Raw genomic sequence first — 23,153 nt, 5'->3', positions numbered from 1 at the left:
CTGACCACTTTAAACAGGAGAAAAGGAGGGAACAAGTAAGTCATGACTCATGATCATGTGACTAGGCAGTTCAACTTGTGTATGCACTGGTTAATTTGAGTGATCAAAGTAAAACAATTTTATTAGTAAACCACTAAAGTAAACATATTTACTCTGATAACTGATAGTCAAAGGGGATTGGATCCCTAAATCTGATTATGTAGTGCATTCATTGTAAGGCTGAAAATTCTTTAAGCATGAAGTTTTTACTAGCTTCGTCGACCCATTGTACTATATATACTATTGTAGACTTTTTTTTTTTTTTTTTTTTTTTGGTCGAAAAGTGGTTTCAATAATAAAAGCGATTACAAAACAGAGGAGTTCAGAGAGAGTAGAGCACTCTTGGTTAAAGAGTCAGCAATACCATTACAAGAGCGAGATAAATAAGAGAAAGTAAGCGAGATAAACCGGAGTCGGAGAAGACTGATGTCGTGAAGAATTCCCCTTAGCTCAACGGTGGATGCCTTGGAAACAAGGAGGCGTACAAGAGTCTGAGAGTCAGAAAAAACTTGGACGCTTAAGAGCTCATGATCAAGAGCGGAGAGCAAAGCGTGTTTGACCGCCAAGGCTTCAGCAGCTAAGGCTGAAGGGACAAACGGCCTAGAGGCAGTATCATGCCAGAGGGGGACATTGAGAGCAGTCTGGAAGGTCCAGCCCATGCCACAATTTCCTGAACCTGAAGACCAGGCAGCGTCAACGAAACAGAGAGAGGCTAAGGGGTGAGGGAGAGAGGGTACTGCTGCAGAAATTTGGGGTTTAGGGGACGGAGACTGGGCAAACTGCCAGCATTTTGCATCGCCTATGGCTTTTCCAATTATTTCTGAGGCAGACCAAAGCTTGTTTTCAAAGAGGAGGAGATTTCGAGCCTTCCAAAGGTGCCACCAAATCCAGGAGAAGAGAGGGGTTACCGAAATACCAACCGGGGGGAGAGCGATCGAGTTTTTGCTGGCAACTAGGAGAGCTGCTGGATTGAGGCCGACAGAGAAAACTGGTTTGCGGATGAGGGGGGCGAGATCCCAGACCTCAGAAGCAAAAGGTCAAGTAAGCAAGAGATGGATAGCCGACTCTTGTTCGCCACATCTCTTACAATTAGCAGCTAAAAGGCCTCTAGAAGCCAATGCTGAACCGATCGGGAGGGCATTGACTAGGATCTTCCATAAGAATAGCTTGATCTTAGGAGAAGTATTTAAGCTCCAGATATTAGCCTGCCAATTAAGAGAAGGGAGGGAGGGGTTACAAGAGTTCAACTTAGATATCGCATATCCAGATTTTGTTGAATAGGTTCCGGATTTATCCGGTAGCCATACCAAAGAGTCAACTCTTTTGTGAGAGCTGAGAATCAAATTGCATATAGGCGCCTCATAATGAGGTAAGTGGTGACGAATGGCGTCAAGGTTCCAATCATTTGTGGCAGAGGAAATCAGGTCCTTTACTGTCAAGGATGAATTAGAGAGGGTCGGAGGGCCTATTGGAGAGAGAGGCGAGAGGGTGGAAAGCCATGGATCAGACCAGACCTTAATCACTTCTCCTGTACCAACACTCCAGCCCAGGCCTTTGCGGAGAACTTCCCTGCCAGCAAGAATACCACACCAACCAAAAGAGGCTGTTTTGGGAGCTTTAGACGTTAAAAAACTGGTTTGGTGGCAGTACTTGCCTAAGAGAACTTTTGAAATCAGGGAGGAGGGGTCATGAATCATTTTCCAGCTGAGCTTTGCAAGCAGGGAATCGTTAAAAGTTTCTATTTCCCGTAAACCGAGTCCCCCAGCGTTTTTAGGGATGGTTAACTTATCCCAAGAGACCCAAGCCATCTTTTTGTGGTCAGGGTTAGCATCCCACCAGAAGCGGGTCAGGGCCGATTGGATCCGTTTACAGAGAGAACGGGGGAGCTTGAAACAAGACATAGAGTAGGAAGGGAGGGCTGAGAGGACCGCTTTGAGAAGGACCAGCTTACCCGCACTTGAGAGGTGACGAGAGGACCAGGAATGGGCTCTTTGCTGAATTTTGTCTACTATAGAAGAAAAGATATCCTTCTTTCGTCGTCCAAAGTGTTCGGGGAGACCCAAATATTTCCCTGTTCCTCCCTCTTTGGATATGTTTAAAGCATCTTTAATCTTCTTTTTCTCAGCAGGAGCCATCTTAGAGGAGAATGATATGGCTGATTTGGAAGTATTTATCGATTGGCCTGAGGCCCGTTCGTACCGAGAGAGAATACGAGACAGAGCAGCGCAGTTTTTGGAGTTAGCTTTGCAGAAGAAAAGGGTATCATCGACGAAGAGGAGATGGTTAACAGCGGGGCTATTGTTGGACACTTTAATCCCGGGGAGAGTTCCATTTGCTATGGCTTTTGAGCAGAGGCCAGAGAGCACTTCAGAACAAAGAATGAACAGAAACGGGGAGAGGGGATCACCCTGACGAAGACCTCTAGATGGCTTCACCTTCCCTTGGGGTGATCCATTGATGAGGAAAGAATATGAAACAGAAGTAACACATGTCATAATCCAGGAAATCCAGCGAGGGTGGAAACCAAATCTCCGGAGAACCTCTTGAAGGAAATCCCATTCGATACGATCGAAAGCCTTGCTCATATCGGTTTTTACTGCCATGTGACATCGTTTGGTTGCACCCGAGACCTTGAGGTGGTGAAGAATCTCATGTGAGATGAGGACATTGTCGGATATAGCCCGGCCCGGGACGAAAGCTGACTGATGTTCCGAGATTAGAGAAGGGAGGTGGGGTTGAAGCCGCTTCGAAAGGATCTTGGCGATGATTTTGTAGAAGACGTTGCATAAAGCTATTGGTCTGAAGTCCGAAACCTTTTTGGGGCCAGTGATCTTTGGAACAAGGCAGACGTGAGTATCGTTGGATCTATCCGGGAGAGAGGAAGTTTCAAAAAAGAACCGGATGTCCCGGGAAACAGAAGTACCTACAATATCCCAATAGGATTGGTAGAAGCCAGCCGAGAAACCATCGGGGACCGGGGCCTTGTCGGAATGGATATCAAAGACAGCGGCTTTGATTTCAGCTATGTCCGGGATAGCGGTGAGAGCATTATTCGTTTCCTGCGAGACAAGAGGAGATAGGGCATCTGAGACTACCTGGAGATCGGCTGAGCTATTGGAGGTGAAGATCTCTTGGTAGTAGTCCGAGAAGGCCTTGGCGATATGGGATTCCTCATAAAAGATCTCGCCTGATGGAGATTCAATTACGGAGAGCTTGTTAAGAGCCCGTCTGCCTCTGGTGATGGAGTGGAAAAAACTTGAGTTCTTGTCACCACTATGGAGCCATTGGACCCGACTTCTTTGTCTCCAAAACTGCTCCTCTTTGATGTAAAGTTTGCCTAAATCAAGCTTAAGAGAAGCGATAAGGGTATGGTTTGGGATGTCGTCAGAGAGAGCTGACTCAAGCCGCTCCTGAAGCTGTTTAATGCTTTTACTACTGTTCTCCAGGTTCTCCTTAGTCCAGGCTATAAGATCTCGCCTGACCAAGTCAAGATGAGAGAGGAAGGATGCCTGAGGAGCAGACTTCCAAGACTTTTCTATAACTGCTCGTGTCCCGGGGTCATTAAGAAGTCTTCTGTCGAAACGAAACACTCCTTTCTTTTTAACCTTGGTGAAGTCGAAGTATGTGAGAATGGGGCGGTGATCAGATCCCTCATAACGAAGATATTGGCAACTGCTAGAAGGGAATGCTTCATGCCAGGAACAGTTTGCCATGGAACGATCTAACCTTGATCTAATGAAGTGGTTATATCGAAATCCTCTCCAAGAAAATTGGCTTCCAGTGTGTTGGAGGTCCAAGAGCCCATTAAGGGAAACAAAACTTCGAAAGGGGATAAAGGAGCCCTCAGAGCAAGCAGGCCCACCTCGTTTTTCAGAATTGTCGAGAATATCGTTGAAATCTCCCGTCAATAGCCAAGGGGAATCATGCAAGGATCCAAGGGCGATCATTGAATCCCAGAAATCTCTTCTTTTATCCTGACGAGGTTCACCATAGATGAAGGTGATATAAGAGGTTTTCCCTTTGTAAACAAGTGAGGTGTCCAGATAATTTACTGATGAGCTTAGAACAGAGAGTTCAATATCAGCTTTCCAATATAGAGCAAGGCCTCCGCTTAAGCCTTGAGGGGGGATCGTGAGCTTATGCGGGAAAGGAAGCCAGTCCAGCAAATGGGAGAGAGTGTCATCAGAGTTTTTTGTTTCAGAGAGAAACAGAATGTCCGGGGAAATGGATTTGATGATTTCCCGGAGCCGAGGAACTGTCAAGGGGCTCCCAAGGCCTTGACAGTTCCAGCTCAGCGAGACTAAGGAAGAGGAGGAGACGGGTTTGTAAAATCCGTCTTCTTTGGGTTGAGAGCTCTCCTAGGCGGGTTTCTTCGACTCGAAGATGGGGGAAGAGTGGAGGATTTGGCAGCTGGGAGAGAGGGACCGGGAGCGGGGATCCCTTTTCTGGGAGAGGCTCTCCCCCTGACCGCTTTACGTTTCCTTGAGTTAGCACCCCGCAGGGGACTTTTAGGGATGCGGGAAGGGCCAGAGGCTTTAGAAACTTTCCTTCTGCCAATTGGTTTAGGAGGGGGGGCAGTCGTGAGAGGCTGAGGCGTTCGATTAGGGGGGATGGAGCGTTCTTCATCCGCGATGTGGGATGGGGTTGAGAAGCGTGCAGCAGGGGCTGTGAGGGAGAGAGGGGAGAGATGTTCTTGAATGTTGGGTTCCAAGTACTGTATCTCTACTTCCTGCAGTCGACTAGAATCGAGACTGCGGTTGGAGTTAGCAGGGGCTAAGACCGGATCAAGAGAGAGGCGCTCAAGAGCTGAGACATTGGTTAGAGATAGTCTTTCCAAGGCAGGACGACGGTCCCGGGAGGTAGCGGGATGGGAATTAACAGTCTCCATACGTTCCCTAGATGGTCTTTCAGGAGGAGTGTGGGATCCGTGAACACGGTTTGACAGGGGAGAGCGAATAGATCTGGATCTATCGTCTCTAGAGGCCCTGGAGGTGTGACCGGAGGAATGAGAGCGATAAGGACGAGGATCTCCACTGGGTGATCGGGAAGAGTGTCTTCTAAGCCTAGAAGAAGAGGGTAAGTGGTGTAGCCTATCGTGGGCAGAGAGTTGGAGTCTGTCTTTGGCAGAGATAGAGTGAGAAGGGCGATCTGTCGTCAAGCGAGTTCCTTCAAGTCTAGAGTTAGGAGAGGATCTGAGTCGTCTCTTGGAGGGGCGAGGAATATCCTCATCAGCACGATTTCTTTTCTTATCATCGTGTCTCCGTTTCTCGGATTCGTGCCGAAGAAGAGCTTTTCTTTGGTTTATTCCGAGGGGAAGCATGGCTTGGTTTGATGAGTGAGAGGAGAGGGGGCAGAGCTTCTCAGCGTGGGAGAGGGACATGCAACGAAAGCAGTGGTTTCGTAACTTTTCGTATTCAAGCTCCACGGTTTTTAGCTGGCCTCGGGGGAGTTGAACTTCCAGAGAGGTTTCCAGAGGAAGAAGACCATTGATGTCCACTCGGAAGCGAGCTTGGGGAACATCACATTCCGAGACAGGGCCCAAAGCAGAGCCAATCGCTTCGAGAGCTTGGGATGTTCTAAAGTGGGTTGGAATTCCAATAATTTTAACCCAAAACGAGATCTGAGAAGGGAAGTTATCAGATACAACTGGCTCCCACCGTTGCAGGATAAGCATCCAGTCCTTGAAATGGTAGGGGGATTTCTGGACTACAGAGAGGAGGTCAGCTTCCGTGTCAAAGAAGAATTTGAAGAGGTCAGGTCCAAGCTCTCTTCCTTTGACATTAGAGACCATATTCCAGTACTGGGGCATGAAATCAACAATGGCTCGAGACCGCTGGACCAGGGAATTGGTGACACGGCCTATAAGAGAGAGGCGGTTCTCAGCGATGAGTTCTGAGTTGTCGCAGTCAGGGATGCGAATGGGGGAACGACGAGGTCTTGAGGCGGAGACTGGCCATTTCTCTTTTTCCGATCTAGTGAGGTGGCGAGACATCTTCGAGTTGGCAAGCGAATGCCTGTAAAGAGGGTAGAAACGACAGTGAAGTTGGATTACGACAAGAGTAGAAGGACCTCAAGCAGAGGTAAAGGTTTCTAATTACTGCACAAGGCAGTAAACGGTGAGATAGAACTCAAAATTTTCCCATTGAACCGAGAGGTAAGCTTAGGACAAGGAGAGGGGAGGCATGGGGGTGGAGGGGAAACAGCAAGAGGTCCTTGATTTGAACGGAGAAGAGGAAGGGTGGGGGGAGGAAACAGTAGACTTTTAATATTGTAAAGTAACATGGAATGACGTATGGAGTATGGACTAAGAAAATTAAGTATGAATTTGTAGTATTGTAATGCAAGTATATATGAACTTGGCTATCTATTTGAAACTCAAACCTAGACATGATGATGTACGCGTAATTACATGATCTTATTTGAAAGTCTAATTTTTAAATGAAGATTAACATTTTTTTTTTTTTTTGAAAACCAATGAAGATTAACATTTAAGTTGCAAATTTAGGGGTTTAATTTTTGTTAGAACGTCGTCATGTCATAAATTAATTAATGTCTATACAAGAAGTTAAAGAAAAAAAAAGTTAATAGAAAAATACGCTTATGAATTATGATAACATAGAATAACGAGAATAAATTAGATTTATAAAATATTAATTTTCTCATATTGCCATATACGTGCAATTATTCTCCATATCAAATTCACTCTTTAACATTGGTTTAGAAAAATATTTATTATTATTATATCTTGGGTCAAGCTGAAAAGGAATCCTATTATTTCATTGTTTGTTGAGGAAATTTTTGTTAAAATTCGGTTACAATTTGGTAATTAAGGACTTGAACTCCAAATTAAGCCAAATCAAATCAGACGACAGAATCTGGACTCATCTGTTTACGAGACACAAGCAAGAAAGAAGCTACATTTAGGTCTTTGTCATCGAGTTTACAAAGTTTTGTGATCGTGTACAATGTTTCGATTAATTAGGTTTTTTTTTCTTCTATCTTCTTCTTTTGCTACTGCTGTTAAAGTCTAACAGTCTATATAAAAAACTAAGATTCGCTAGGGTTTTGTCTGATTTCTACTCACTTGATCTGTTTTCCCAACAGAGTAGCAGAAGAGGCTTGAAGTTCGGTTTGATATGAGCAGTATTTGTGAGCTTAGTGACGATTTGCTCGTGAAGATACTGTCATTGGTTAAGACAAAAGATGCTGTTGCCACAAGTCTTTTGTCAAAACGGTGGCTTTCCCTCTGGAAACTGGTTCCAAGGCTTGACTATGTTACTACTCCATGGCATTCGTCGGATCCAAGTTCTGATTTTATCAATAATTTTCTGTTGCTGAGCGAGGCTCCAGTTCTAGAAACAATGCATCTCAGACTTGGGTATTTTTGTAAACGTGAGGAACATGAAAGATGGGTTGAGATTGCAGTGGCTAGACATGTGCGCGTTCTTGAGCTTATTCATTCCACTTACCCTTCAACACCAATGCCTTGTCCTAGTAGCTTGTTTACATGCAGAGGCCTTGTGGTTTTAAGCCTTCAAGAAGTGATGATTTGGGAAATTCCTTCGACAATATTTCTCCAGTCCCTCAAGACTCTGTCCCTTTTATGTGTCAGGTTCTGCTCCCGCCGGGATGATGAACTCGTTCATACGCTTTTATCCGCTTGCCCTGTCCTTGAAACACTGGTCGTACGTCGATGGCTCGAGGACTGTGTGACAACCTTCAACATTGCGGTCCCATCATTGCAGAGCTTATACATCATGCACAGACCAGGTGGTCATGTACAGACAGATGATCGCGAGTGTGTAATCAATGCTCCTTCTCTAAAGGCTTTAAAAGTTTCTGATGAGCTTAGTTGGTTCCGTCTATTAGTGGAAATGCCGAAGCTGGTGAAGGCAGAAATCAAGATTAGACAGGATGACTCTAAGAAGCTTTTGAGATGTCTAGCCTCAGCCAAACACCTTTCCTTATGCGTTACCTCAGCCAAACAACTACTAACGGAGAAATCTGTTGAGAATCTCTGTCAGCTCGAGTACTTAGAGCTCTGTACTATATGCTCTTCAGATTGGTTATGTCTTCTACTAAAACATTCCCCTAAACTGCGAGTTCTGAGGTTAAACAATCAGGTAAGTTATATTTGCTATGTGCCTGAATTAGAGTTGGACCTTCATCTTTCCCTCGCCCTTAATTAAGTCTCATAATTCTTGATAAAACTCTGTAGACCTCTCAGAGAAACTGTTGCGGCTCGTCGAGAAAGATCCGAGTTAAGTGGGAGGAACCATGTTGTGTTCCTGAATGTTTGGTGACGAGTCTCGAAACTGTTGAGTGGATTGGGTATGAAGGAACAGAAACAGAGAAAGAAGTGGCGATCTACATCTTAGAGAAGGCAAACCACCTAAAGAAGATGACTATATCCCGACATATCACCAATTTGAGAGAGAAATACCGTACGCTGATAGATTTGGTGTCTAGGCTGAGCTGCTGTGCTAGCAAATGTCGACTTGAGTTTGTGCGCTTGTAGCAGCACTAAGATACATTTTAATGGATTTTGGTTTTTTTCACTTCTTGCTTTATCAATTATAATTTTTATGTTTCTATCTATCCCAAAGTTTGTAGTTTTACTAAAGATTTTGTGAGAACCATCTGTATTTTATGGGTTCAAGCCTATTTGTTAATATCTCATAATTAAGTTGAGCTTGTTAGTTGCTTTTTGTTTGTTTCTTCGTTTCTTCTTCTTTAAAACAAAGCTTTTTTTTTTTTTTGTCATCATAAAAGCTTCAAGGAGATTGATCCAAGCGTTAGAAAACTCTTGAGCAAGAGAGTTCATGTCGACCGTGATATTCTGCATGATCTATATTACTATATATGGTCAAGAATCAAGATGGTGAATTGTTTTTACGTTATAGCTTGTGACCGTGAATTGTTTTTACGTTAGAATCAAGATTGCTACTTTACGTTTGTATCAAAACTTTGCTAAATTGTTTTTGTTTTAACAATCAGTCACAAGCTATCACGTGGCGTCCGTTGCTTGTTTCGTTCGTCTTAAGTCGGCCACTATTTTGGGCCGTTAATGGACTCGTCGTTACTGCCACTATTTTGAGCCGTTAGTTAATAAACCTCCCGATATCAACGTTTCAGTGTTTTTTTTCTTTCTGATGATGTCATTGTCAATGCCCATGCCCCGTAGGACCAGATTCTTCGATTCCAGCATATTCTTAAATCCGACACAATCGGATAAATCTCGTCAACCATTCACAACACGCCATGTCACCAACCAGTGGGACTTTTGCCACGTCAGTCACGGGTCAAGGACTCAAGCTACACAAGCTCCTATCGTCCGACTTGTTTATTTTCCACGTGTTCATCTTCCAGAATAATACATAGAGAAAACAAAATAAATAAACAATTCGAATTAATCTCAGCCGTCAATTCCTCTTCTTCTTCTTCTTATTCTTCTTCCTTCTCCTTCAACAAATTCTCGCAAACAGATAGAGAAACCTTAGCACTCTCACGACACGAAATCGTTGTGACGAAACGATAAACCCTGATTCATGGTTAAGGAAACTCTAATTCCTCCGTCGTCTACGTCAATGACGACCGGTACATCGGCGTCTTCGTCTCTCTCGATGACCTTGTCCTCGACGAACGCGTTATCGTTTCTGTCGAAAGGGTGGAGAGAGGTATGGGACTCAGCTGATGCGGATTTGCAGCTGATGCGAGACAGAGCTAACTCTGTTAAGAATCTAGCATCGACCTTCGACAGAGAGATCGAGAATTTCCTCAATAATTCGGCGAGGTCTGCGTTTCCCGTTGGGTCTCCCTCGGCGTCGTCTTTCTCAAGTGAAATTGGTATCATGAAGAAGCTCCAGCCCAAGATTTCGGAGTTCCGTAGGGTTTATTCGGCTCCGGAGATCAGCCGTAAGGTTATGGAGAGGTGGGGACCAGCTAGGGCGAAGCTTGGGATCGATCTCTCGGCGATTAAGAACGCGATTGTGTCTGAGATGGAATTGGATGAGCGTCAGGGAGTTTTAGAGATGGGTAGAATGAGGAGACGGCGTAATAGGGATAGGGTTAGGTTTACCGAGTTTTTCGCGGAGGCTGAGAGAGAGGGAGAAGCTAATTTCGGTGATTGGGAACCGATTAGGTCTTTAAAGACTAGATTTAAAGAGTTTGAGAAACGAAGCTCATCAGAAATATTGAGTGGATTCAAAAACAGCGAATTTGTAGAGAAGCTCAAAACCAGCTTTGTAAGTTTCTCCAGCTTTTAGGGAACTTATTTCAATTTCTGTTTAGTTAATACTCAAATTCTGCAATCAGCTATTAAGCTGAGGGTTTAAAGATTCAGAAGCTTTTATCTTACTTGCAGAAGTCGCTTCTCTTGTAGTTTACTCACACTTTTAATAGCGACTCATCATCAAATGCTTGAAAACATGATAGTTTTGTTTTGGAAAATTTTCTATTCAGATTCTTATGGTATTTGTCAACTTTTCTGACTGGCCCTTTCTCTTTTCGTCTATATGCAGAAATCGATATACAAGGAGACTGATGAGGCTAAGGTTGGTATTTGGAAGTTGGAGCTCTATCAGTTCCATTTAGGTTTTAACTGGGTTTTGTGCACAATCAGGATTTGCACCCATACTCTTTTAGATTCTTCACTTATGTTGTTTTCTTAATCTTCTTTCCAATAGCATGTTAACCCTCTGGGTTCTTCTTGTTATCCCATATGTAACTTAGGTAGACCTTGGTATAGTGTTTAAATTGGGAGTTTAACTTTGGCCTCCTCTTAACGTTTTGTGCAGGATGTCCCTCCATTGGATGTACCTGAGCTTTTGGCATGTTTGGTTAGACAATCTGAACCTTTTCTTGATCAGATTGGTGTAAGGAAGGGTAAGATTGCATTTTTCTCTTCATGCTGCTTAATCTCTTTATCTGTTGTATCATTGTATGTATTCAGTTGTGAATGGTTGGTGTTTCTCTACCATAGGTGATTGATTTATCAGAATTTTTTTATGAATCTTCTCTCTGATATTAGAGTGTCTTTGTTTAGTGGGTTGTTTGCTTCATCAGAAGCTTAGCTGGTGAATTTTGATACTTTACATAATCGCACTCTTTCTGGATATCTAATATTTACAAGTCTAGGTGTTGTGTGGAAACATATCACTCAAATGATGCCATATACATGACATTTTTGAGATGTGTAGTAGGTTAATGGTTTAATACACCTTTTCTTGTGCACTATCACACAGTTTCAGTTCTTACGTTGTAAACTAAGTCACTGATTATGTTCCATTAATATGTCTTATAGATACGTGCGACCGAATAGTAGAAAGCCTTTGCAAATGCAAGAGCCAACACCTTTGGCGTCTGCCATCTGCACAAGCATCCGATTTAATTGAAAATGATAACCATGGAGTTGATTTGGATACGAGGATAGCCAGTGTTCTGCAGAGCACCGGACACCATTATGATGGTGGCTTTTGGACTGATTTTTTGAAGCCTGAGACATCAGAAAACAAAAGGCATGTGGCAATTGTCACAACAGCAAGTCTCCCGTGGATGACCGGAACAGCTGTAAATCCCTTATTTAGAGCGGCATATTTGGCAAAATCTGCAAAACAGAGTGTTACACTCGTGGTTCCTTGGCTCTGTGAATCTGATCAAGAACTAGTTTATCCAAACAATCTCACCTTCAGTTCACCTGAAGAACAAGAGAGTTATATACGTAAATGGTTGGAAGAAAGGATTGGTTTCAAGGCTGATTTTAAAATCTCCTTTTACCCAGGAAAGGTATGTTGATCATTTTGAGTTCTCTGCTTTCTTTTTATGACTGCCAATATGCTTTTCAATTATTTCTTGGGAATAACTGAGCTTTCTGGTTTTTTTTTATAGTTTTCAAAAGAAAGGCGCAGCATATTTCCTGCCGGTGACACTTCGCAGTTTATACCATCAAAAGATGCTGACATTGCTATACTTGAAGAACCTGAACATCTCAACTGGTATTATCATGGCAAGCGCTGGACTGATAAATTCAACCATGTTGTTGGAATTGTCCACACAAACTACTTAGAGTACATCAAGAGGGAGAAGAATGGAGCTCTTCAAGCATTTTTTGTGAATCATGTAAACAATTGGGTCACACGAGCGTATTGCGACAAGGTGAATCATCTACTATCTCTTTTTGAATCTTTGTACTTTTACTTATATCCTCTTGTACACGAGCTAATACATATTTTTTCCACCCATGAAAGGTTCTTCGCCTCTCTGGGGCAACACAAGATTTACCAAAGTCTGTTGTATGCAATGTCCATGGTGTGAATCCCAAGTTCCTAATGATTGGAGAGAAAATTGCTGAAGAGAGATCCCGTGGGGAACAAGCCTTCTCAAAGGGTGCATATTTCTTAGGGAAAATGGTGTGGGCTAAAGGATACAGAGAACTAATAGATCTGATGGCTAAGCACAAGAGCGAACTCGGGAGCTTCAATCTAGATGTCTATGGGAACGGTGAAGATTCAGTGGAGGTCCAGCTTGCAGCAAAGAAACATGACTTGAATCTCAATTTCCTCAAAGGAAGGGACCATGCCGACGATTCCCTTCACAAGTAAGTTCTGAAAAAGTGTGGGTTTTGCTTTTGAAAAATTGTTAATGTTTCTCTCTTTGATTGTTTTTCCCCCCTCTCGTCTTAATGAAGGTACAAAGTGTTCATAAACCCTAGCATCAGTGATGTTCTATGCACAGCAACCGCAGAAGCACTAGCCATGGGGAAGTTTGTGGTGTGTGCAGATCATCCTTCAAACGAGTTCTTCAGATCATTCCCGAACTGCTTAACTTACAAAACATCGGAAGACTTTGTGTCCAAAGTGAAAGAAGCAATGACGAAAGAGCCATTACCTCTCACTCCCGAGCAGATGTACAATCTATCTTGGGAAGCAGCGACACAGAGGTTCATGGAGTATTCAGATCTCGACAAGATCTTAAATGACGGAGATGGAGGGCATAAGATGCGAAAATCAAAATCGGTTCCAAGCTTTAACGAGATGGTCGACGGAGGATTGGCATTCACACACTATGTTCTAACAGGGAACGATTTCTTGAGACTATGCACTGGAGCAACACCAAGAACAAAAGACTACGGTAAAGAACATTGCAAGGATCTGAATCTTGTTCCACCTCACGTTCACAAACCAATCTTCGGCTGGTAGATTTTTCCCCAACAAGGCCAGTCATTGCTGTTGACTTATTAAGCCACTACGTCTATTGTTTCCCTTATTATTATTACTACTTTTTTTTATAGTTGTTGAAGGTTGTTTGTTAATAGAAAGGGTAGATAACTAGATATGTCTTTTTTGTAGAATATTTTATAAATACTAAACGTATTTGATGCTATATAGAAAATAACTATATAGTTGCTATAATAGCAAAAATGGGAAATATGAAGATCGTTTTGTGATATATTCCGTGATTTTGGTTTTGTTTTGGAATATTCTGATCACACTTGTTCTTTTGTTTCACAAGATCCAAGCTATTTACCCATTTCTTACTCCAAAGATGTAATCATGTAAAGATTACTATTAATACGAAAGAAAACACCGATAAGAGAAATTAGTGACCGCGAATAATAATACTTTCTCCCCAAAATTACATAAAATTTAATTAATCAACGTAACACGACAAGGAAAATGATGGGAAAAGTGGTGGTTTCTGCTTTGGCAACTAGTGTTAGTGTTAGGTCACTTACGTCCTCTTTTCTGTATGGGAGAGAATACGTGGATAATTTGAACTTTCTTCCAATCTTTCTTATCAATTATTAATCCCACACATGTATACACATTATCATATGGTCATTAAATTACTAAAAGTTAGAATGGACTATTTCAATTCTGATCACAAATAGAATAATAATTGATAGTGAAAAAAAATTGACTTACCCATGTGATGATAGCTCAAAACATCTGATCTTCTTTTGTATCCATGAGTTTCTTTTTTTCTCCAAATATTCTAGATTGTGGATTTGAGATCATGAAAAGAATTTCACAAGTTTTATAGTAAATCACTGTTTGAAACAAGCAAACTCGTATAAGAGACTTTAGTTAATAACAGAAATAATCGATGTTTTAGGTTTTTAAGGGTCGGTCTTTCGTAATCGAAAAAGCTGAAAGTGAAATTAACTAGAGCTGATGTATTGCTTATTATAGTTTGAAGGGGAGCCGATGAAAATTTCTTCGAACACACTTAAAGTCACCTTCCTTAAAGAAAACTTGCACCGACCACATCAAATCATGTAATAAAATTCAACATTGCTAAAAAAAAAAAAAAAAAAAAAACGAAAAATTCAATTTCTAGAATTGTAAAAAAGAAAAACTATTAACTTTCAATATATCACAAATTCATAATACAGAGTTTATGTTAGAACGTTTTCAAAAAAAATGTGTTTTAAAAAAAATATATTTATTTTAAAGGTTCTTTTGGATACAAATTTTAATATAGAAAAAATGCCGTTATTAATAGGGAGAATTAAAAAAAGAAAAAAGTATTATATCCCCTATCACACACTCCTAAAAATCCTACATACACAATTAGCCCATTATATAGAGCACTTCACTAAACCAAAAGAAATTAAAATATCTCTCTTTAACAACTTCTCCACTTTCTCTCCCCACCACCACCATCCACCACCCACCGTCGGAGAAAAAAAACAACCACCACCATGACCTCCAAAGACTGTGGTTCCCACAGCCACTCTCGCCGGAAACTAATCCGGCGAATAATATGGTCAATAATCATCTTCCTCTTCATAATCTTCCTCACAATCCTTCTCGTTTGGGCAATTCTCCAACCTTCAAAGCCACGTTTCGTCCTCCAAGACGCCACCGTCTACGCCTTCAACGTCTCCGGCAATCCACCGAACCTCCTCACCTCAAACTTCCAGATCACTCTCTCTTCCCGGAACCCTAACGACAAGATCGGTATCTACTACGACCGCCTTGACGTCTACGCTACTTACCGGAGCCAACAGATCACTTTCCGAACATCGATCCCTCCCACGTATCAGGGTCACAAAGAAGTCAACATCTGGTCGCCGTTTGTCTACGGAACCTCCGTCCCCGTCGCTCCGTTTAACGCCGTTGGTCTTGACCAAGATCAAGATAACGGTGCCGTTATGTTGATCATTCGTGCTGACGGTAGGGTGAGGTGGAAGGTTGGGACTTTTATTACCGGGAAGTATCATCTCTACGTCAAGTGTCGGGCTTATATAAACTTCAATAATAAAGCTGCCGGAGTTATCGTCGGAAATAACGCCGTAAAGTATACGTTTCCCGATGGCGGTGGTTGTAGTGTTAGTGTCTGAGACGGCAAGGGAGGATAAATAAGGTAACTAATTAACGTCTACTTTTGTTACCCACTAGTGATGTGAATTGTACATTTTTGCTTATACAAACAGAGCAAATATTACAGATTCGTGATGTTGTTGTTGTAATACGATCTTTAATAATTTCATTATGTATACTTTTTTTCTATTATAGTTGGATTATAAATTATACATCTTTTGTTATATTTTAAGAATTTTACTGATTTTGATGCATCTTTTTGATCCTTGTCAAATCGACTTTTTTTTTGTGTGTAACTTTTGATGATTATCTTTTGTATATGGTAAAGTTGGATGGCGATGGAAATTAAATGTTTAGTTAAAAAAATAAAAATAATGTTTAGTTGAATTCAGATTAGTTTCGTTAGTGTTATGTGGACGTTGTGTGAGATGGTGTCATTGTCCATTTGTCTCTATCTTTTTAATCTTAAATTAAATAGCTAGAGATTTTTTATATTATTTTATTTAATATAGTGACTTTTGATACATTTGTACAATATTCCACAACAAATAAGAAAGCTCAAAAAGATAAATATATGTGGATTGGATGTATTTTAGTCATATTTATGGATTTGTAGATTCTCTCGTCTTCTTTCTTTTTAATCTATTGGTATCTGTCTGGCTTAAAATATGGTTTTCTTCTACTTTTTAAAAAACCCATTCTCATAAAGTTTTTGCTACATTCATTCAAATAAAGTTAAGACATAACGTTACTTAGGGGTTACCGCAATATGAATATTCTTGGATCTTGAAATGAAAATATATGAGAATCCCGTACTCTCTGTTACAAGTACAACTTACAAGAACTGTTTTACCAAAAAAAAAAAAAAAACTTACAAGAACTGTTCAGCTAATAGTTTTCTAATTTTTTTTTTTTTTTTGCAATTTAGTTTATACTAGGTACTACTAGTACATAATTAGTATGGCTCTAATTAAGACCCTAGCTAGAGACTGAGATATGACTTAAATTTTTCTTGCTAATATTTGCATATTATTCATTAATATGGTATTAAAAAATGGTCCCTTAAATTGACCAACGAAAGGGGAATGTATGGTCCTTTAAAACTCAACTCATTATTTTTAAGTGTTGAGAGATAATATATTATCAGAAACAAGCCAGTGACCACTATTGCTTTGGATTTCAATCACATGATTTTAAATATATAACACACAACTACGTTCTATATGTATATCGCAAATAAAGTTAAGAAACCTAACCTTTTGGATTTTTTTCTTTGATAAACAAAAAAAAAAACGAAAAATAAAGTGGGTGATGAACGTGCTATGTGGGCTGTTCACACACAGCCACTAGTCACCCTAGAACGTTCCCGTAAGACTCTGCCAAACTCATATAATTTCCTAGGAAATTGTCCTTTATTTTACTACCTAACTTGAAAATAATTTACAAACTACAACCATCTTGAACCCTTTTTTTTTTGGAGGATAGTAATAGTATGCATGCAATTTGGAATTAAACAATTTTTGATCAAATAAATATCTCCGAATACTTTCAAATCAACTAGATACTGTATGTCCGTCCTGTAGAATTTTATTTCATCCACCATTGACAATTGAGTTTTGTACACACATATTCATAACTATTGGGCTTAAGTAGCCTATTTATGTTGGGCCTATTTGTTAATCCGTTAGGGTCTGTTATGATCTAGTGTCTTGACAGTAAACCATCATCATAGTTAGAAAGTTTATACAGTTTGGCATGATCATATCTATATCACTCACCTCATCACATGTTACATATTCCTTACTTTGTTCTTCCTTAATCAGAATTGAGAAACACAAATAATGGTAATAACAACGCCTTCTTAAACCTACTAGTTTTCATCAAACTATACCAAATAAAATAGCTACTTATAGACTCTATTGGCTAATTTCTTTTAACATTAAAGAACTTTTAGGTTTGAAATGCTTCTCGATTGCTGAAAAAGCTCTGACCACACCATTCAACAGATTGTAACGGCACTTTTTTCTTTTCAAAAACACTAAACCGTCGGTTAAGATTAACCCGCTCTTAGTTGTTATCAATTAACAAAAAAATAAAACAAAAATTAATTTGCAAATATGGTCATTGGTCACAATTAAACACTTTTTTTTTTTAACTCTTGATTTATTTATTTAACACTTTCTTAGTAATGACAAAAAAAAAAAAAAGATTAAAGAGAAATCGTGAGCATATTTACACAAGAGAAAATCGCGTCGTTTTGAATTCGGTTTCCTAAATTACAAAACGCGTTACATTAAACACAATGATCTCTCTTTGCTAAAACACGCACCACATTCATCTTAATCCATCTATATAATATATATACACAGTCCTCCTCTTCTTCTTCTCTTAGCTGAACGAACCTTTCGTATTCTGAAAATCTCTGTTTAAATTTTTTTCTCTCTGAGGCAAATCGTCGAACACATGGGGTCTAAACAACCATACCTAAACGGCGCGTACTACGGCCCATCCATTCCTCCGCCGCCGGCTAAATCTCAACGCAGATCATACAACTCGCCTGGGTTCGGATGCTGCTGCTTCAGCTGCCTCGGAAGCTGTCTTCGCTGCTGCGGTTGCTGCGTCTTAAGCCTCATCTGCAACATCCTCATAGCTGTAGCCGTAATCCTCGGAATCGCCGCTCTTATCCTCTGGCTCATCTTCCGTCCCAACGCCGTCAAATTCTACGTCAGCGACGCTAATCTGGACCGGTTCAGCCTCGATCCGAACAGCAACAACCTCCATTACAGCCTCGACCTCAATCTCACAATCCGTAACCCTAACCAACGAGTCGGGGTTTACTACGACGAGATCTCGGTTAGTGGCTATTACGGAGATCAGAGGTTCGGATCTGTGAACGTTTCGTCGTTTTACCAGGGGCATAAGAATACGACGGTGATCGGAGCCAAAATGGAAGGACAGAATCTGGTGGTGCTCGGCGACGGAGCGAGGACGGATCTCAAGGAAGACGAGAAATCTGGGATTTACCGGATCGGTGCGAAGCTAAGACTAAGTGTCCGGTTTAAGTTTTGGTTTATCAAGTCGTGGAAGGTTAAACCAAAGATGAAGTGTGATGATCTTAAGATTCCTCTCGGTTCCTCTAACTCTACCGGAGGGTTTAAGTTTCAACCAGTGCAGTGTGAGCTTGACATATCTTAGTAGTCCACTCCAACTTTTACCATGTCTTATTATTTTCATGTTTTTTTATTTAGTGTTGGGCATTAGATTTTGTGTTTTTTTTCTTGATTAGTTCATATGATTAATGGAATTATGTAGTAATGGTGTTTGGAGTTGGAAGATATATATTCTTGTTTAATTTTTTTCATATGGCTTCAACTTCTATGTGAAAAGATTTAACACTTAAGGATATGATTTTTTCATACATACAGTATGTACTTTTTGTTCAACTACACTTTAGAGAATTGCAAAACCAAAATCCACCATAAAATGTCTTTTTTTTTTTTTTGTGTGTGTGTAAGATTCATTGGTTCTTTACACTTTTTCTCTACGGAGAAGTCAAATCCAAATGCACTAAAAATATAATCGAATTAGACAATGACTAAGCTAAAGTGAAACACTTAAGACGCTGGATAGAAGAAATTAGGATTTCAAATTGCTTTGTGTGTATCGCACTAAAAGCAAATCCAAACGGCATAAAACAAAATACCTTTACTTTGTAAACTTTTTCTTTGGCTTTACAAACGTTTTCAAGAAATCAGAAAAGAAAAGTTTGTATTACCACGAAGTTTGTCGTCAAAATTAAAAAATATTCCAAGGTACAATGATTACATAAGTACCGATAGATGATATGTTTTTTTTTTTTTTTTTTTTTTTTTTTTTGCCGGCTCAGAGATAGATGATATGTTTTTTGTTCAGTTCTTATATATCTTTGTGTTTCACATTTGGTAAAAGTTTGTTTTCTCAAAAGAATTTAGTAAAAGTCTACTGTTTTATATATCACTTGTGATGAGTCAGCAGGACTCATGTCCTTAATGCTCTGTCGAGTCATATTTATATGCGCCGTCATAAATGTGGTACGCCTAGTATCTTCTTTTTCTCAAATTGCTTGAAATTCATCGCACCAAGTCGCATTGTGTTGTTTTCGTAGTATAGTATGGTCTCTAAGATCAACTATGTTCTATGTATCTCATAAAAATTCAAGACATAAGAACAGCCTAAACTTTTAGTAAACTTAGATAACTAAACGGAATCACACACAATGATAATCGAGTTCCCGATACAATTTGGTTCATATAGGTAATAACAACAAAATAAACTATAACCAAGTTAATTAGTAATGTACTAATGTATGAGGCGATTAAAGAGCTTCGAGCCAAAGGTGTTACTGCAATGGCCAATGATCGGGCCGTAACTATAATCGAAGTTTCAATGAACCAAACCAAATCAAAAGAAGTTTGGTTTTACGTAAATTCACAATCAAAGAATCCAAAACGTAACCATCTCTCCCTCTTTCACATCACCATCAGCGTCATCTACACGACTTATCACATTACGTCCTATTATATATGATGAGGTCTCTCGGTGACTTATTCAATTCAAATTGCCGGAAACAAAAATGACGACAAAAAATAATTCCGACAAAAACCCGTAAACAATTACGAAAACTGTTCCACCTAATCTGTAAAAAACTTAACACATCTGAGAGCCTTGGAAATTGAAACAACAGCTTCGGCTGCTGATGTCACAAACATCAATGACGTCATCCATATCCCGACCAGGAGATGGCGAAGGAGTGAAGTACGGAGGAGAGTCGCACGGCGTCAAGAACGGAGTTGGATCGCCGGAGCATTCCATCGGAACATCAAGTCGGAGTTCGCCATCATTATCTACCTCCACAGAGACCACATCATCAATATCATTATCATCTTCCAATTCCAAATCCTCTTCCTCGATTGTGAACAAAAGCCTCGACACTCGCCACTTGTCCGCCGCCGCCACCACATCCTCCTCCGGCGCCGCGGCACCAACAACATGCTCCTCCATCTGTACAGAAACAATTCCGGTTCTTGGCTCAATTCGAGACTGACGGTTCTTCTTGCAGCACATCAAGAATTGGAAAATAACCTCTTTACTTGCCGGAGACGGTAAAGATCCGGTGCGGCGACAAAAGATGTAAGAGAGTTCCGCGAGTAGGATGAGGAGGAAGAAGAGTAAAACGGCGAGAAGTACTGCGCCGGAGTTGGTGAGGGCATGCATTGTTTAGAGACTTTGAAAAAACAACTATGACCGGGTCGTAGACTAGTTAAAGCGGGAGTGTTGACCGGCGTTTACCGGTTACCGGTTGTCGGAGGAGGTTGGGTTGATGATGATTAATGATGTTGGAACTTGTTGGCAGGGGGACACATGAGGAACTTTTTACAGGTTGCATCAGCTTTTTTAAGGATCATAATTATCGTATACGTACTTATACATTAATGAAAAGACAAATGATAGTAGTTAATAGTTGTGTCCTTTGGTTTCTTTACTTGTCTTTAAACTCCGGTTTGTACTAAATATTAATGTATGTACAGTATTTGGAAAATATAGAGTATTCCATAAATTTGATTTGTCAATACATAATATGTTCTGTTCTGCCAAAGAAGATCACAAAATGAGTGCTAGTTCCATTTTTTTCTTTATATATAGAAATGGTTGTTGTTACATCATATCATATGTGGTCTGCAATGATCTTGATTTTTACCATTACTATGCCTTGCTACTTGTCTAGTGTATATGCATAGATAAGTGGAGATCTGAATATGAATGTGTAGGCTTAACACAATACGACTCCTTCATTAACGGAAAAAGGTTTTATTATATAGTTTTGATGACGAAGTGAGAATCAAACAAAGGATTGTTTTAGCGTACAAGAAAAAAAACTCTGCTCACATATAACAAAGATTTGTACCTTTTTGCTATCATAGTAGAGTTCCTAGATAGCAGAGAAGTACTCTTTGCTGAGTTTCGGGTCGGGTTTCATTGACTTCTCACCCGGCTTCCATCCCGCTGGGCAGACCTCATCCGGGTTTTCCTGGATGTACTGTAACGCCTGCAACATTGAAAACATGCTAAGCAAACTGCAGTTGGGTGAAAGGAAAGAGCGGTTTCGGAGTTGGGTGTATTACCTGGAGGGTTCTCATAGTCTCATCAACACTTCGGCCAATACCAAGATTGTTGATGGTTGAATGTTGGATCACTCCTTCCTTGTCGATTATGAAGAGGCCTCTCAGTGCTATTCCCTGTTCTTACACAAACAAAGTTTTTATCTTCAAGTTATCCCAAACACTTTTCAAGTTTAAAGGAAGCTAAGTGTAAAAGGCTACACAATTTACCTGATCATGGATGAGCACTCCAAAAGATTTCGAGATCGATTTAGTGACATCTGAAACAAGAGGATAGTTCAGATCACCAAGACCTCCAGATTTCCTGTCTGTTTGGACCCAGGCAAGATGCGAGAACTGCATGGACACACAAGAAGTAAGCATTAGTCGAGTAATTTGCAAACAGATAAGAACACTATTAATGTAGGTTCGACTTTTGGTGCTAGATTTTTCAATACCATCATAAACAAGGATGAGAAATCGAAATAACATTATAGTAATTGTACAGTTATACTTACCACACTATCGACAGAGACACCTAATACTTCTGTGTTCAACTTCTCAAATTCTGAGTACCGGTCACTGAAGGCAGTAATCTCTACAAGACAAAAGAAAAAAACGAGAGAAAGAGATTAGCACGCAGTGAATCTCGGATGTTCAATTTCACTATACTTCTCGAGCAATCCTAACCTGTTGGGCAGACGAAAGTGAAGTCCAAAGGGTAGAAAAAGAGAATCACATACTTCTTCCCAATGTACTCAGAGAGCTTAACCTGAAAAATACATCAATCACCAGTTAGTTTCGTGAACAAACCTAAATGTCTCAGATTAATTAGAAGCAGGAGCAATTCTTAGCATTATAAACAAGGAAGGTTCTTTAGACAATATACCTTGATGAACTCTTGATCGAAGACAGCCTCTGCCTCGAAATCAGGAGCCGTGTTTCCAACCAGTGGTGGAAGATCGGCCTATAAACACAAAAGTAAAACTCGTTAACATATCAAATCTAAAGAGCAAGATCAGTCAAAGCAACAGTCATAGAACATTATACTGCCAAAACTACATACTATAACTCATCGAACAGGCATATCAGGGGTAACGAGTTTAGCTAAAATGTCACTCAAATTCACTAAAGCAGAGATTCAAATCCTTTGTCCCTAATTCTGCAGTCATCACCACTAAGAACAAAATCAACAACCCTATAAGAAAATTTCACTCAAACTTCTGAAACATATAACCAATCAATCGCTAATTATTTTCCCCCAAACGCTAAACCTATAGAGCTAACGAGTAGGAAGAGAGTGAACTCTACAATAGGCTAATAAATTCCAATTCCAATCACACAGAAGGAGAAAGTATCAACATTGCGATAACTTACGGCCTGGGCCTTGACAGCCAAGCTCCGGCGAGAACTGGAACTGAGGGAAGAGCGCCGAGCAAACCCGGACCGGAGAGAAGCAGATGCGGAAGGAGAAGAAAGGGTTCGAAGGAAAGATACAGATGGAGAGGAAAGTGAAGACTTTACTGGAAACACCCTAGAAGAGGGAGAAGAGATGAGAGTGGTTGAAGAAGCTACAGACGCCATTGACACACACTTCGCGACTCTACTCTCTCTCTCTCTTTTTCTGAAGCTACAAAAGACTTATCTATCTGTC

The 23,153-nt window shown here is 40.4% G+C and overlaps 6 protein-coding genes and 1 pseudogene across 6 annotated transcripts; 4 read left to right on the top strand and 3 right to left on the bottom strand.

The window, feature by feature from the left end:
• Window positions 1–344: 344 nt before the first annotated feature.
• On the bottom strand, window positions 345–6,031 carry LOC111831419 (annotated as a pseudogene).
• A 1,144-nt stretch (window positions 6,032–7,175) lies between these two features.
• On the top strand, window positions 7,176–8,557 carry LOC17891334 (putative FBD-associated F-box protein At5g56440). The gene is made up of 2 exons (XM_023785496.1): window positions 7,176–8,162; window positions 8,258–8,557. Exons 1-2 carry the CDS (start codon window positions 7,176–7,178, stop codon window positions 8,555–8,557), a joined length of 1,287 nt encoding a protein of 428 aa, XP_023641264.1.
• Window positions 8,558–9,502: 945 nt separating this feature from the next.
• LOC17892353 (digalactosyldiacylglycerol synthase 1, chloroplastic) lies at window positions 9,503–13,487 on the top strand. Its single transcript, XM_006296945.2, has 7 exons — window positions 9,503–10,283; window positions 10,560–10,592; window positions 10,836–10,923; window positions 11,342–11,823; window positions 11,926–12,192; window positions 12,285–12,634; window positions 12,725–13,487. Exons 1-7 carry the CDS (start codon window positions 9,588–9,590, stop codon window positions 13,233–13,235), a joined length of 2,427 nt encoding a protein of 808 aa, XP_006297007.1. The 5' UTR covers window positions 9,503–9,587; the 3' UTR covers window positions 13,236–13,487.
• A 1,132-nt stretch (window positions 13,488–14,619) lies between these two features.
• On the top strand, window positions 14,620–15,569 carry LOC17890867 (NDR1/HIN1-like protein 1). Its single transcript, XM_006299440.2, has one exon. The coding sequence runs from the start codon at window positions 14,741–14,743 to the stop codon at window positions 15,380–15,382; it is 642 nt and encodes a 213-aa protein (XP_006299502.1). The 5' UTR covers window positions 14,620–14,740; the 3' UTR covers window positions 15,383–15,569.
• A 2,037-nt stretch (window positions 15,570–17,606) lies between these two features.
• On the top strand, window positions 17,607–18,767 carry LOC17893688 (NDR1/HIN1-like protein 2). Its single transcript, XM_006299485.2, has one exon. The coding sequence runs from the start codon at window positions 17,826–17,828 to the stop codon at window positions 18,555–18,557; it is 732 nt and encodes a 243-aa protein (XP_006299547.1). The 5' UTR covers window positions 17,607–17,825; the 3' UTR covers window positions 18,558–18,767.
• Window positions 18,768–19,740: 973 nt separating this feature from the next.
• LOC17890986 lies at window positions 19,741–21,064 on the bottom strand. The gene is made up of 2 exons (XM_006298575.2): window positions 20,484–21,064; window positions 19,741–20,402 (listed from the first exon to the last, which is right to left on the bottom strand). The coding sequence occupies exons 1-2, from the start codon at window positions 20,613–20,615 to the stop codon at window positions 20,049–20,051; spliced, it is 486 nt and encodes a 161-aa protein (XP_006298637.2). The 5' UTR covers window positions 20,616–21,064; the 3' UTR covers window positions 19,741–20,048.
• A 107-nt stretch (window positions 21,065–21,171) lies between these two features.
• Window positions 21,172–23,145, bottom strand: LOC17891291 (2-Cys peroxiredoxin BAS1, chloroplastic). Its single transcript, XM_006298272.2, has 7 exons — window positions 22,877–23,145; window positions 22,389–22,466; window positions 22,190–22,271; window positions 22,018–22,097; window positions 21,731–21,856; window positions 21,524–21,637; window positions 21,172–21,447 (listed from the first exon to the last, which is right to left on the bottom strand). Exons 1-7 carry the CDS (start codon window positions 23,081–23,083, stop codon window positions 21,331–21,333), a joined length of 804 nt encoding a protein of 267 aa, XP_006298334.1. The 5' UTR covers window positions 23,084–23,145; the 3' UTR covers window positions 21,172–21,330.
• Between the last annotated feature and the right edge of the window lie 8 nt (window positions 23,146–23,153).

Source organism: Capsella rubella, unplaced genomic scaffold, assembly GCF_000375325.1.
Source record: "Capsella rubella cultivar Monte Gargano unplaced genomic scaffold, Caprub1_0 scaffold_3, whole genome shotgun sequence".
NCBI classification, from domain to species: domain Eukaryota; kingdom Viridiplantae; phylum Streptophyta; class Magnoliopsida; order Brassicales; family Brassicaceae; genus Capsella; species Capsella rubella.
This window is presented reverse-complemented; position numbering and strand designations above follow the sequence as displayed.